Source organism: Bemisia tabaci, chromosome 3, assembly GCF_918797505.1.
Source record: "Bemisia tabaci chromosome 3, PGI_BMITA_v3".
Taxonomy (NCBI): Eukaryota; Metazoa; Arthropoda; class Insecta; order Hemiptera; family Aleyrodidae; genus Bemisia; species Bemisia tabaci.
Window position 1 is genome coordinate 61,020,461 of NC_092795.1, and position 14,480 is coordinate 61,034,940.

General features: G+C 40.8%; 1 protein-coding gene across 1 annotated transcript in view; it reads left to right on the top strand.

Moving 5' to 3' along the window:
- Kif3C (Kinesin family member 3C) overlaps positions 1–14,480 on the top strand; it is a 70,156-nt gene that overhangs the window by 49,899 nt on the left and 5,777 nt on the right. The window contains exons 5-13 of the mRNA XM_019047691.2: positions 339–590; positions 2,625–2,764; positions 3,347–3,578; positions 5,465–5,685; positions 7,281–7,333; positions 8,633–8,674; positions 9,463–9,703; positions 11,793–11,953; positions 13,867–13,967. Of these exons, the coding sequence (XP_018903236.1) occupies positions 339–590; positions 2,625–2,764; positions 3,347–3,578; positions 5,465–5,685; positions 7,281–7,333; positions 8,633–8,674; positions 9,463–9,703; positions 11,793–11,953; positions 13,867–13,967 (1,443 nt within the window). The remainder of the gene's footprint in view (positions 1–338; positions 591–2,624; positions 2,765–3,346; positions 3,579–5,464; positions 5,686–7,280; positions 7,334–8,632; positions 8,675–9,462; positions 9,704–11,792; positions 11,954–13,866; positions 13,968–14,480) is intronic.

The window sequence follows — 14,480 nt, forward strand, 5'->3', positions numbered from 1 at the left end:
GAAAAACTACTTAACATCCAGTCTTGAAAATCTCTGTGATTTTTCCTCTATGTGCGGAGAAAATTCCGTGAAAATTTCAAGGAATGATATTGATTCGGTCTACTTCACAAAAATAAAATGTATGCGTAGATTTTTAAACATCGCAAACGAGATACGTGGTTTGGTAGTTTCACCGTCGATATACAATGTCGTTCCTTCCATCCTCCTTCATCGTGGGGCTATCTAGATCTACCCCCTCCCCCTTCGAATGGCCTATGTTTAGGAAGGACGCGACGAAACATGTGATGAGGTTTGGTTGTTTTCCCTTGTTGAGCGGTGGCGTTTGTGGTTGATTTCAGATTTGTCGCATCACGCCGTGCACGACGTGAGCGAGTGTCGGCGATTGATGGCGACGGGGCAGCAGAACCGGTCGACGGGGTCGACGCTCATGAACTCGGACTCGTCCCGGAGTCACTCCATCTTCACCGTGGCCGTGGAGATGATGCCCATCCGACAGTGTCTCCAAACCATGAGCATGAGCCACTGCTCCATCCGCCGCGGAAAACTCAGCCTCGTAGACCTCGCCGGTAGTGAGAGGCAAGCCAAAACAGGTTAGTGTCATAGCGGGCTCATTGTTGATCACCCCCCCCCCCTCCCCAAGGGGGCAGCCCTCGGGGGGTTGGGCTTCTTGGATGCCAGCGGGCTGATTATTGAAATTGATAGATAAAGCTACAGACAAAGACGACAAAAGGGATTTGGAGGGATCCTATTGGTGGAAGCAGGTGGTGGCGTTGGACATAGGAGGTGGACTAACTAACGGCAACCCACCAAAGACCCGACAGTTAGTCCATCATTTTCTTCCTTAGTCAATAAAAACCAACCATGTCAACCAATAGGATCGCTCTATACTCCCTATGTCTTCTTTGTCTATCGCTTTGTCTATCAGTTTCAATAATCGGCCCGCAGGTGGGTTAGCCCTCGGGAGGGTTGGCTACCTTAGATGTCAGGGGGGGGGGGGGTTGCATCTTCCGGGGGGTTGGGCTCCGTGGATGCTAAGGAAGGCAGCCCCCGCGGGATCAGTCTTCTTGGATGCCAGGTTGGGGAGCCCCCGGAGTGTTGGTCTCCTTGGATGCCATGGGGGGCACCCTCGGGGGGTTGGTTTTCTTGGATGCCAGGTGTGGCAGGCAGCCCCCGGGGTTTTGCTCCCTAGAAAGCTTATATCACATTGTTGAATTCAGTGGCGTGGCGTGAATTGCAATATATCGATTGTTATGCCATTTAAACATATGGTAAATAATCGATTATTAAGGTGTTCGCTGCGAACACCTTGTTTATCGATCCTTTCCCACAGGTTTAAATGGCCTAACAATCGATAGATCGCAATTCACGCCACGCCACTGGTTGAATTTCGTACTTTGTTGCCTGGGCCAATGATTTGCCTTCAATTGGCTGGATATGCAAAATAACTGTCGTGACGCACGAATAGTGGTATCAGAATTTATCAATACGTTTATATAGTGGGTTGAAGGCGCTATTCTGTATCGTAGCTTGGTGGCTCTGTACAAGGACGTTGACCAGAAATTTTCAGAATTTTTGAATCTTCAATCGAGTCGTAATTTTGAAAAATGCCCGAAGAACATTATCGCAACTTCCTGATTTCTTTTTTCTGTATGTCATATTGCAAAAAAGAGAGTCCAAACGCTCGTTTCAGATTGTTATTAAGTCTCCTTGCTCTGTTCATAGTATTCTCATGCAAGACTGAGAGAGTCGCCGTTTACAAGATCGCAACTTACTCAAAAGCGGCTGTGAATTCAATAAGTTTCGCACGGATAAAAAGAGCTTCTGACAATGAACTGTGAATAATCAGAATTGCAGAGAAGGTACCTTGTCCACTGGGCCATTTGAAAAGCGTAAAGAGGTGGCAATTCTTAGTGCCGAAGACGCGAATCTCGGCATTTCTCCCGTATATTCTAGTAGTTCGAGAAATTATTCAAAATGCTGATGGAGTCCGAAAAATCATCTTTTTCTTGCTACCCTCAAGAATTTTTACCCTTTTACTAACATTAAAGAGGAATGTAGACAGTTTTTTTTTCTTCTTCTGGATAATCGTGTTTCCCGAGATACGCAACCTTGCACTTTCACCATCGATTTACGATTTTTGTCAAATCGCGCTTTCCTGTGATTTGGTGCTGTCTTTTGTATGTGACCTAATGCGCCTAAAGATATAAAATTTTGTAATCATGGTCAACATTTAGAGTAAAGTTCAAGATTCGGTTCGACAATCATGGAAAATTAATTTTTTTGGCCTCCAAATCATGAAAAAACGCGATTTCTAAGATCCAACTTCCGCGAGGCGCATCCCGAGGACAGTAGTTCATCGCACTCGTCTTAGCATCCATGATTTCGCTAGGATTCCTAAATTGTTATCCAAATAGAACCTTCTTTAATGTGTTTTAGGGAGGGTCGAGGGGCTAACCCCCCCCCCCCCCCTCTATAATGCGTGACCGCAGGCGCACTAAAAAAGGAGGAAAAATAATGAACCATTTCATCTTTATGGTAACGATTAATGTTTCTCGATTCATTCGAACAAAGTGTGTGCAACATTTTGATACTTTGCTGAATTTGATGGTTGATTTGTTGAACAGGAGCAACTGGAGATCGACTGAAAGAGGCAACGAAGATCAATCTCTCGTTATCAGCCCTGGGAAACGTAATTTCAGCTTTGGTCGACGGCAAGGCGAAGCACATCCCTTACAGAGACTCCAAGTTGACACGACTTTTGCAGGTCAGCATTCATGTTTTTCCCCTTACTTTGTAGTTAAATCCAAAACGGTTGGATCGCGTCAGACATGAATATTCTGTTTAAAATTGCAAATTTTTAATCCGTCAAATTTCAAATTTGAGGGTTGCTGTCAGTTGAAAATTTCACGAGAAAAACCAATGAGACCACTTTTAAAACCTCAAAGTTTGGCACCGACGGAGAGGCAAGCCTGCACTGCAATGAGCAATGATCGATTATCGACATTTCCCCATTTGAGGCTATGGTACAGAATCGATTATTAAGGTATCTGTTACGAACACCCTGATAATCGATCCTTTTCCACGAGTTTAAATGACAGATCAATTGACATATCGCAAAGCACGCCACACCATTGATTCGACCATTTAATTATATGTACAAATATCGATTTTAGGTGAGGAAAGCTGCCTCACCAGGGATCGATTGTTATACATACATTTAATTGGAGGAAAAACAGTGTTGCCAACTTTTACGAATCGCCACTGCTCTTCCCGGAGAGTCATTCCACCTTATGAACTACGTTAAGAGGTGTTCTACCTTACATCAAGTGAACGGTATTTCACGCAGGATTCGCTGGGCGGTAACACGAAAACACTAATGCTGGCATGTTTGGCACCATCCGATTATAACTACGACGAGACCCTCTCGACATTAAGATATGCCAACCGAGCGAAGAACATTCACAACAAGCCGCACATCAACGAGGACCCTAAGGACACCATGCTCAGAGAATACCAACAGGAGATACAGAAACTCAGGGCCCTTCTTGAGAACAACGCTCAAGTCTACAATTCAATGAGTGAGTTTTTTTCTAGTTATTGCAAACCTTGCACGAACACTGTTAACACAATGCTTTTAAATGGTTATCGTTTGTGTCTGCACTATTAAAGTGTAACAAAAATCTATTCGCCTTCAATTAGATGATTAGGCAAAAACAACACCTACGTTTTCCGAGTATAGCGAACTGAAAAAAAAATCGAGTATTTTCAGATATCAGCAATAGTGCGCCACGTTTTTACGAAGATCTCAATAGTTACCAACACCCAAAGTTTCATTAAATCACTCCTCGTATACTTGCAAAATTAATTCGCGCAATGATCCAAACGTCATTGCAGCGGATAGATGATTCAGTGAAGCGAGCATATGTAATAAACATAATTTACCCTCAATTTAAAAAAGAAATAACTCTAATTATATATCGTCACTCTACCATGTCGAGAAAATTAGTGGTTTTATGTGTCATTTGAGTTCAGTAGTAATTTTTGTTGGATGTCGTGGTAGTTTCGCTGTTTGTACCCGTGTTCTCCATAACTTCTAATGCTATCTAGACTTCTTCCGTGATTTTAGGGAATGACAGATTCTATCAAAATTATTTACGTTTAAGCAATTCCTCTTTCTACCAATCTTCAGTCTGCAAGTACCAATTTCGGTCATCTTTAGAGAATGATCCTCAGTATTTCGAAATTTCATTTCATAATGTAAGACTTAACTTGCTTTTTTGTTTTTATCTCATTTTTGGGGTAAAAAAATCAAGATCCGGGAAATTCAAGCAGGTGGTCGGCATTTCAACTTTAAAGATTATATGTTCGGATGCACTCCTCACTGCTGATGGGTACCTAGTGTCTTTTTACATGCAAAATGTATCAAAATTAGAGATCCACAATGCCATTACACACGTAGAGGGGCCAGGGGCAAATCGGAAATTGAATTCTATGTGTCAAAACAAAGAGAATGGTGTATCGTTGAAACTTTTTTACATCAGCTACATGCTGTATACAGGAGACTTTTTTGTAGAACTGCAACCGCACTACTTGGCCCCTCTTGGAAAAATATTTATATAGCTAATGGCCTGTTGCACAGTTTTTTTATTGCTTGTATCGAAAAAACTGAGGATCCTCATGTCACAGGAATTTTTCCGGAGTTTCTGTGACTGCTGGAAATCCCCAAAAAATCAACTTAAAAACGCCCCGAAATTCGGATTTTCTAAACGCTCACTTTTACGCGGGAACGGATACGGTACACACTTGTGACGTGACAGTACATGATAAACCTGATCGTTTCACCGTATACAATGTGTTCCTCCATGAGGAATTAAGAGGCCAGGTTTGTCGTCATGGGTGTGCTAGATCCCCTTCCCGCGTGAAAGTAACCGTTTCGAAGTCGGTTCCTAAAACAGATTTTTTGAGTTTGATAGGTGATTTCAAGATTTTTTAGTAGATTCATCGTTCTTTCCGTGGAATTTGCAATTGGGATCAGTTATCAATTCGTGAATCTCCGCACCTTGCAACAGGCCCAATGAACTCAGCGGGCTGAGTGTTGAAATTGATAGACAAAGAAGACAAAAGGGATTTGTAGGAATCCTTTTTGTGGAAGCAATATGTGGTTTCCATGGACCAAGAATGTAGATAATAGACTAATTAATGGCAACCCACAAGAGACCCTGTAATTAGTCCATTATTTTCTCCCTTAGTCTATAAAAACCAACCATATCGAGCAATAAGATCGCTCCAAACTTCCAATGTCTTCTTTGTCTATAGCTGTTTCTATCGAATTCAACAATCAGCCCGCAAAAGCATTTTAATGAGCGTGCTACAAATACTTTGAGAATGAAGCTGTAGCCCCTGTGTGTTTGATGACGACTGATATGTGTGTCTAGATAGTATGAGAAGTTTTGGCTGTTTTTAGATGGCTCGGATGCGTTGTCGCAGGAGAGACTGGAGAAGGAGGAGCAGGAGAGGGAGAGAGAGAGGGAGAGGGTTCGCGTCGAGTACGAGACAGAGATGGAGCGACTCCGTCAACAGTACGAAGCTGAGCTCAAATCCAAGTGCCAAATGCAATCCGACCTCCTCCGACTCAGGGAGCAGTACGACCACCAGCTCAACAATCTCAACAACCTTAACCATCAGGTCAGTTTTTACTGAGAAGTTTGGTCGTATGTACCAAAGTTTGGTGTCCCATATCATCCCTACTAACTCGATTTGTCAAACCAAATTCTTGGTTCGTCAAACCGAACTTTCGGTTTGTGTAACCGAACTTCAACGGTAAAGTGATCCGACGAGCAAAGTTTGGTCACATTAACCGAATGCTTGGTTACATGAACCGAAAATTCAGTTTGACAAACCGAATAGTTGGGATGATACGGAACACCGAACGTTCGGTTCATACGACCGAACTTTTTTTTTCGGTGTATGAATACTAGAAACAACTGAAACAAAGCGATGGCTGCAGGGAGAAACCACGTATCTCCATTGAGGTTTTTAAAAATTTCCGCTCGCGCATAGGCGGATCAAGGGGAGGGGGGCGTAGGGGCCGTAGGGGCCGTAGGGAGCGAAACCTTCCTCCCCCCATTAGCCCCAAACAAAAAGGAGGAAGAAAAAGGTTAAAAACAGAGAGGGAAGGAACGGAGAAAATAAAAAGGTAGGACGCTCACATTTGGTAATGATTCATGACAAAATTGACTGAAACTGTACATTAGATACATTAAAATTCCGCAAATTTTCGGGGATGGGGAGCCCCTTTACGCCCCCTTCCCCCACTCGAAGTGTCTGGATCCGCCTATGCGCTCGTATTCTATTATTTTATTATTTCTATATAATCAATCAAACTTAATAGCTTGAAATGAAAACAGAATATATTCTGCTGACAGAAATGAAAAATCAAGGAAGTTCCCAAGAATTACAATCAACAGTTTTCCATAGAAATAATAAAGTATTACAGGAAGTCTGACGACGTAACGAAAGTATGTGGTTTCGCACTTTGGCCATCGATATTGACGGTGAAACGTTTATATATAACGTATATTGTTCGAGGTGTCTTTGATATCTCCACTCTCATGTTACTTCTGTAAAGGAGAACGAATCAACATAACTCCTAGAAGATTTTACGGAATTTTTTAGCACGTGAAGTAATGGTCTTCGAGAGTGCCAACAACACCTTTCGCATACCCCTTCAGATGCTATCATCGCGAATGAACGCAACAACTTGTAGTTTAAATATCAGCGGCTGAATGCAACTATTCGTGTTCTATGGATGTGCGTGTTGCGTGTAGGAATAATTGAAGGCGCTCTAAATTCCCTAAATCGTCACTCCTGAGCGACCCAAATGATGCGACACCACGATGGTGTGGCGTGCGGCGACTCTACACGCTGAGATCGAAACATCATTCAAATGAAGAGAGCCCACTCTTGTCGCGATTTTCCATACGCACAGTTTTCACGACTTTAAAACAACTGTTTGAGCATAGCAGTACTTTGTTTTTTGTGGCTGCTTTAACAAACGAGGGTTAAAAAAAATGAACTGATGGTTAACATATTCAGAAGACGCAAAGTTAAAACCATCCATGTTTGAATTGCACATAGACGTATCTTCATAACGTATAGACACTGAATTTATACGAGCTGACCGACGGAAAAAAATTTAGTCTCTCAATAGATTTTTTTACAATGATCTACAAGTGTTTGTCCAGGTCCATTTAAACATGTTTTTTCTTCTTATTTTTCAGACTCAATTAAATGGAAACACGGACGATCTAATAATGAACAAAGCCCTCAAAAGGTAATGTAGCGAAACAAAGCCATCGATGGAGATTTTGCCGTCGTGAATCCAAATTCAGTGTATAATTTGGAGGTATTTCTGCCAAACAGAAATATGTGCAATAAAACGTGAGCCCTGTTATGCATACATTCTTATGGGTCTCAGGGCTCATGTCTTAATGCGCAGAAATTATCAAGAAATTAAATCATGTCTTATCGGCAGAAATGTGTCCAATTGGGAGTCGCGAGATGGAGGGAGCTAGCTCATTCAAGTACAGTTTCTCATCCGAGAGATATCTTGTTGGGTGCAATACTACCAGCTACGACCCATTAAAGTGACTGAGGACGCGTTTTGAGTTTAAACGGCCCCATCATCAGAACAGCGCAGCCTCCTGCAGCCTGATTGTTGAAACTTTAACCGGCTATGTTGGCAAGATAAGAGAAGACATAGTCCTATCTGCGCCGTCTAATAAGTAGATTTTTGATTCTTGAACCGACATTTTCAACAATCGTGCTGCTGATTTTCTGCTCCCTGATAAGTTGTAACTAGTTTCACTTACAACCCAAAAACAGGTCCCTCTGAATGGTGTATGTGCTCAAAAAACTTTCCCTGTTTTTTCTAGCAGGAAATTTCAATTTTAATGAAGGGCTTGCATCCCCTGACCGCTTCGCGATCTAACCCCCCGAAACGGTTGGGCATTATGCGCTAAGCGTTGTACGCGCTTTACTCTTGTAATTTTATAAATAGTAAATAATTGAATTTTAACCATGGCCAAAACGCGCCATTTCTCTGTCTGTACGACTTGTGTGTAGACCGCAACTGATGGTCGTACAATTTAGAAGATGGGCACTCTTGGCCTTTCTTTGAAAAATGTAGCTAATATGATGTGTTTGAATGACGTGAGCGCAGATCAACAGATTATGCTGCTATGTGTTCTTTAACGGCATTTAGAAACTCATATGGTGCATATCCATATTGAGGCTCCTTCAAAACTTCATAATACTCATTCGCTACCAAAAGGTTAAAATAGTTGCCACATTGAAACGTAGAAATTCATGCGACCAAAATTTCTAAAACGTCGAAAGACTAAAGAAATCTCTTTTCTTCTTTCTCCATATGTAATATAAATTCAACGGTGATCTCTAACCATACCAAATAAGATATTCTTTTGTGTGTGGAAATCTTCTTCGACTCCTGCATATGTTCAGTGCGTGTATTTTCTATTATAATGAGGCTATCTTCGTATATAATTTCAAGCACTTTGATTCTAGCTATGATTTAAAAGGATATTGAATATTGTTCTCTTTTTTTCTCTTACAGCAAACCGGATTTTAACGCCGCTCAACAAGAAATTTTAAAAAGGTTTGTTTTCAAAATGTTCTTCTAGTGCTTTTAAATTCATGGGGGGTGTTGATCTAGTTAACAAAGTGTTCGAACAAAAAAGGATTTTCGTGAATTTTCTGCGTATTGCAAATTGAATTCCTGAAAATTTTCAAAGGGATCCGCAAAAATGTTTTCTAGCAAAAAATTAAATTGCCCAGTTAAATTTGGCCAGCGCTGACGTGGCTTGGTTACTTCCTGCTAAACACGGTCCAAATCAGTGAAAATGTTAGTTAGAGATGCCCAAGATTCTCTCAGTAAAAATGCAATTTTCGAGGAGAAATTCGGCACATTGAAAAAAAAAAAAAACTCCGACCGTGAAAGTCGTATTTTCGGGCTATATGTACTTACCGTCCACGCTCCAGGCTCAGAGGCCGCAAGTTCCGGGTGGAGCACCCGGAGCAGTCAAAACTACGGCTTCAGCACCCGGACGGTATATCTATAAAGCCCGTAACTTGGTTCTTAGTGCATTATTGAAATGTACACGGAAAAAAATTAAATTGCTGATTCAACAATTCAATTGCTAAAAAGAGTGAGTGCAATGTTTCAATGTAGATTTTACAACGAAAAAATGCTATTTCAACCACCCCCGCGGTTAAATTAGTTTACAATGTGGTTAGAGTAGCATTTTTTTGTTGTAAAATCTACGTTGAAACATTGCACTCACTCTTTTTAGCAATAAAATTGTTGAATCAGCAATTTATTTTTTTCCGTATACTTTCGTTCTTTGGTGGGAGGCACGACGAAATGTCCTGGATTTTGTGTTTCAGGCTGGAGAAGTTGCAGGCGAGCATGGTAGGTGGGGAGCGGGTGCACGACGAAGCGTTGCGGGAGCGTCGGCTCCGGAAGAAACGGGCGGCCGAGCGGCGGCTCACGGCCCTCGCCCAGGTCCTGTCCCGGGTCCCACCCGACGAGGACGAGCAGGGGCCCAACCTCGTCCTCGGGGTCTACGACGACATCCAACACCAGCTCCAGGCCAAGACTGAGATCCTCCGTAAAACCAAACACAAGGTCGCTCACACAAGGATAATACATTTTCTAGATTTTTTAGCAACGCCATTTTTAATAATAGTAAATTTCGACGGTGTAAGTCGGCAATCACATATGTAACTCGTTTGCGGTGTCTGAAAATCTCCGCCTCTTTGTTATTTTTTTAAACGAGAACAAATTGACATCATTCCTTGAAGTTTCTTCAGAATTCTCTTCGCACAGACAAGAAAAATCACGGCAGTTTTAAAGAATTGCCGTTGAGTAGTTTTCCGTTTAAAAAATGGAGTATGACAGGAAGTCTGCAACGTCACAAACCGAGTTATGTGATTGCCGACTTACACCGTCGATTTGTAAATTTGAATGAGAACCAAGGTGTTGTATTGAATATTTATTAATTACCGAGGCACCTTTCGGCTTACATAATCTTCGGAGTACATATTCAACGGATCATAAATATATCACAGTTACTTTACAATAGTCGTCACAAGCTTAACAATATATACATCGTGAACATCATACAAAAAGTCCAAATTACGATCAAGTCCAAAAGTAACTGAGTAACTTGTGTAAAGTAACTGTGATATATTTATGTTCCGATGAATATGTACCCCGAAGATGGCGTAAGCCGAAAGGTGCCTCAGTAATTAATAAATATTCAATACAACACCATTGGTTCTCATTCAAATTTACAAATTAAAATGGTGTTGTTCCAATCAAACCTTATTAATAATAGATAAAAATTTTAATAGATAATAGATTTGTTGGATTTAGTGAAGGTGTCAGATTTGGATCATTCATGTTTATATGTGACAAGCTGTGATAACGACAGTCGAATGTAAAGAGTGATCTGTATATGTGTTAAAGACTTTACGATTTCAAATGTCCAAGTTATTGAATACCTCTGATGTTACGCCTCACCTCTGAATACGCGTTTCGTCTCATCCAACTTTTCTACTCTGCGTTAAACTCTCCGATTCAGTGGAGTAGAGACTTACAACTCTTTCATTGTTGTGGAAATGCGAGAGTTTTGTTGCTTCGTGATTATGACCGGATCTGTGAGAAGAAACCTCATTTTCCGGAGGACGTTTTCCGAAACTTTGAGATTCACGCGAAGAAACGATCGTGGGAAGCGCCTGCAAAACTCCGGGAATACTTCAAGCATTGCGCCGTCTCCCCACGTTCACTGCGGAACTCGATCTCACTAGCTCTCGGCTCTTGACTAACGAATAGGACTAAGTTTCGAGATGCGCACGCTATTCGGAAATGCGTATTGCCGTGATATGGAAGAACGCTGTATGCGTTTTTCCTTAGCATGGCAGCGTGGGGCAGAGTGCGCACACAACTTTCAACGGTGGACGCAAAAATGGAGCGCATTTTGACAAAACGTAATAAATTTTATATCATATCATCCAATATTTGAGGTTGTGAACTACGCAATTTTCCCTCTGTTAACGCAGTCCGTGAACGACCGATCGGTCGTTGCTTCGTGAACATTCTGCACCCCTGCATATGTCCAGAACGCCTCCCGTCGAAACAATGGCCAACTCAAGTTGGTTGGCCGCGCGAGCTCATCTACATTCGTGTTTAATTTAATGTATCGAATTATATCGACGGTGAAACTACCAAACCACGTATCTCGTTTGCGGTGTTTAAAAATCTACGCTCACATTTTATTTTATTGAAGTAGACCAAATCAATATCATTCCTTGAAATTTTCACGGAATTTTCTCCGCACAAAGAGGAAAAATCACAGAAATTTTCAAGACTGGATGTTAAGTAGTTTTTCAGTTAAAAAATAAAGTATGACAGGAAGTCTGCGACGTCGCAAACCGAGATACGTGGTTTGGTAGTTTCACCGTCGATATGTCATTGATTAAATGCCGTACATATGTTCTAACATTGATCAAAAAGAGAAGGAGAACCTTAAATTCAGGTTATTAATAACAGGTATAATATTAATTTAAAAACTGTGCATTTTTATTGACACTTCTATGTTATCTTCAACGGAGGATATGAATCATATTTTCGTTTGAAAAACTATTAAAACAAGCTATGTCATAATATTTAATTTTCACTTGATTAACAATGTTTTCCTCCTTTATATTTGTAGCTGAAAGCTCTAGAGCGAGAAATAACAGACATCCAGAGTGAATTTGAGAATGAGAGGACCGACTACTTGGAGACTATACGAAAACAGGAACGCCAAATTAAGCTACTGTCCCAAATCTTAGAAAAAGTTGTGCCAACCTTGCGAAAAGAATGTAATTACTCGTAAGTAAATCAATTTCATTAGATATGCTCGTGAGCAAAATTATTAAACTGACTGGATTTCTGACTAATTTTGATTAGAGGCATGATGCAGCCTGATTCTATAACCAATCGGAAATTTAGCAATTCCTCATAACTGGTAGCCTACCAATAGAATTGCTCCATTTTCGTAAGTCACAAGATCCGGCTATCGGTTTCCATTGACTGTTTGTAGATTAAATTCATCCGAATTATATGAAGCATGCCCCGGTACGTGTATGATAAATTTGGACATCGTTTCATATATTACAGTGGAATAAATTATGATAGAAAGACAGTGAAAAACTAGAGGGAAAATAAATATTAAACAATTTCAAAATATGAGGAGCGATTACGCTTGAGTAAAAGAAAAAAACCATAAAGAATCTTGAGGAGTTTGAAAAATTTCATGGCCAGTAACAGATACATTTACTAAAAAGTAATAATACTGCCTTTACAGCAATGCCAAATATTTTTCGGGAGAATTTTTCGGTGAGTTCATATTAAAATAATTGTGGGAGACTTGGATGGGGGTGAAATTATTTTTCTTCTTATTCTCATCAAAAATAATTCGAAACAGAACTGGCGAGAGATCTGACACTGGAGTTGCAAGTTGTGATGATAACATAGTACTACTTCCGATGGATATTGTGAACATTATTAATGAGAATAAATCTTCATAATGGGGAAACTATGAGGAGAAACGCCTGTGCAAAAGATTATACGGGTTTACAGGTGCTAAATCAAACAAGCCATGATATCACACAAAAGCGATGTATTTTTTACAGCTGAAGCTGTGATATCGAGTTATCGGCGACCGAGTTCGGGTCTTGCAAACCGTAAAAATGCGCGGCCAATCTCACACGCGACGTTGTTGCTTGCAGTGGCGTGGCGTGAATTGCGATATATCGATTGTTATGCTATTTGAACCTATGGAAAAGGATCGATTAACAGGGTGTTCGCAGCGAACACCTTAATAATCGATTCTTTACCATAGGTTTAAATGGCATAACAATCGATACATCGCAATTCACGCCACGCCACTGGTTGCTTGCCTCCCCCTCTTCGTCAACCCCACTTTTTCCCTCGATATAAGATGGGCATCGGTGTTCCGGCTTTATACGACTTTTCCTACGATCACGTTCAACAAATGAAAAAAGGGAATCACGGACATGACCACGACCCATTACTCTGATTGAAAATCAAAGAATTTTCATGTTCCTGCACGCAGAGCTGCGAGCTGATTGTTGACATTGATAGGCAAAGCTACAGATAAAGAGGACATAAGGAGTTTAGTCGAGTGATCCTTCCGGTTGAAGGGGGGTTGAGGGGGTTCCTATAGACTAAGGGAGATAAAAAGTCTATTGCCTACCTCCTTTGTCCATTGCAACCACCCGCTTCTACCAATAGGATTCTTCCATATCCTCATTGTCATATTTGTCTATAGCTTTGTCTACCAATTTCAACAACCAGCCCGCAGAGAGAGGTATACGTCTAAAATTGATGTAACATCCGGAATCGTAGTCACTATCAACTTGGGGGGGGGGGGGGGGCCTTAATGATGAGGAGTCTCAAATTCTCTTGACGGGATTCATGGCATAAGCTCGCTGTGTTTTGAGAATATGGGCACGTTTGATCTAGACCTGGCCTCATGCAAAATTTATTAAAGTATTGCTGATCTGCCAGGTCAAAATTACTCCTAAGAAGTTTCAATGTCGGAGTTTTTCATCGGGTATTTCTCGTCTCAATTTAAGGTGAAAATATGCACTACTCATTGTAAGTTTAATCTTTATGTTCATTTTAAATAATTCAAATAATTCCGATCAATCCAGTAGTGACTCTCGTTTTTCATTCGTGATTTTCTTAATCCAAGGAACAATGATGATTATTTTTTGCAGCAATTTGGACAAAATCAAGCTTCAAGCTGTTTGGAACGAAGATTATCAAGATTGGCGTCTTCCAGATCTAGTTTATGAGAGGACCAAATTCCCACCAGCAGGTAAGTAGTAATTAGCCTCCGCTAAAAACGTTTTATGCAAAACTGCTTTCCGATTTAATGCGCGTTGCAAAATTAATAAATTGTATGTAATTTAGTTCCCGATCGTAGGGCAAAACTTTAAATAATGAATCAATTTATCGTTCACATTAATTCATACCAAGGGGTACGCCCCCTGACTACTTCGCGGACAAAACCACCAAAGCGCTTCGCGCCTCAGGCGTTGTGGGTCACGCGTTACTCTCGTGATTTTAAATTATAGAGTAAGATTTTTGTGGCACCAAGTTAAGAGAAATACCATGACCTTTGACCCTTTAACGAGACCTTGGATCCTTGAAATAACTAAAATATCTTTCATTTTTAAATTTTTTTTTAAAAGCACAATGGTAGTGGTTAAAATTCACTTCCATTGGACGTATTTCTGTCAAACGGAACTAAGCACCAATTTGAGTTCCTTTTGGGGAATTTAGAATGCCGGATAGCGCGTTCTGTCAAACTGAACTAAGCGCCATGGAA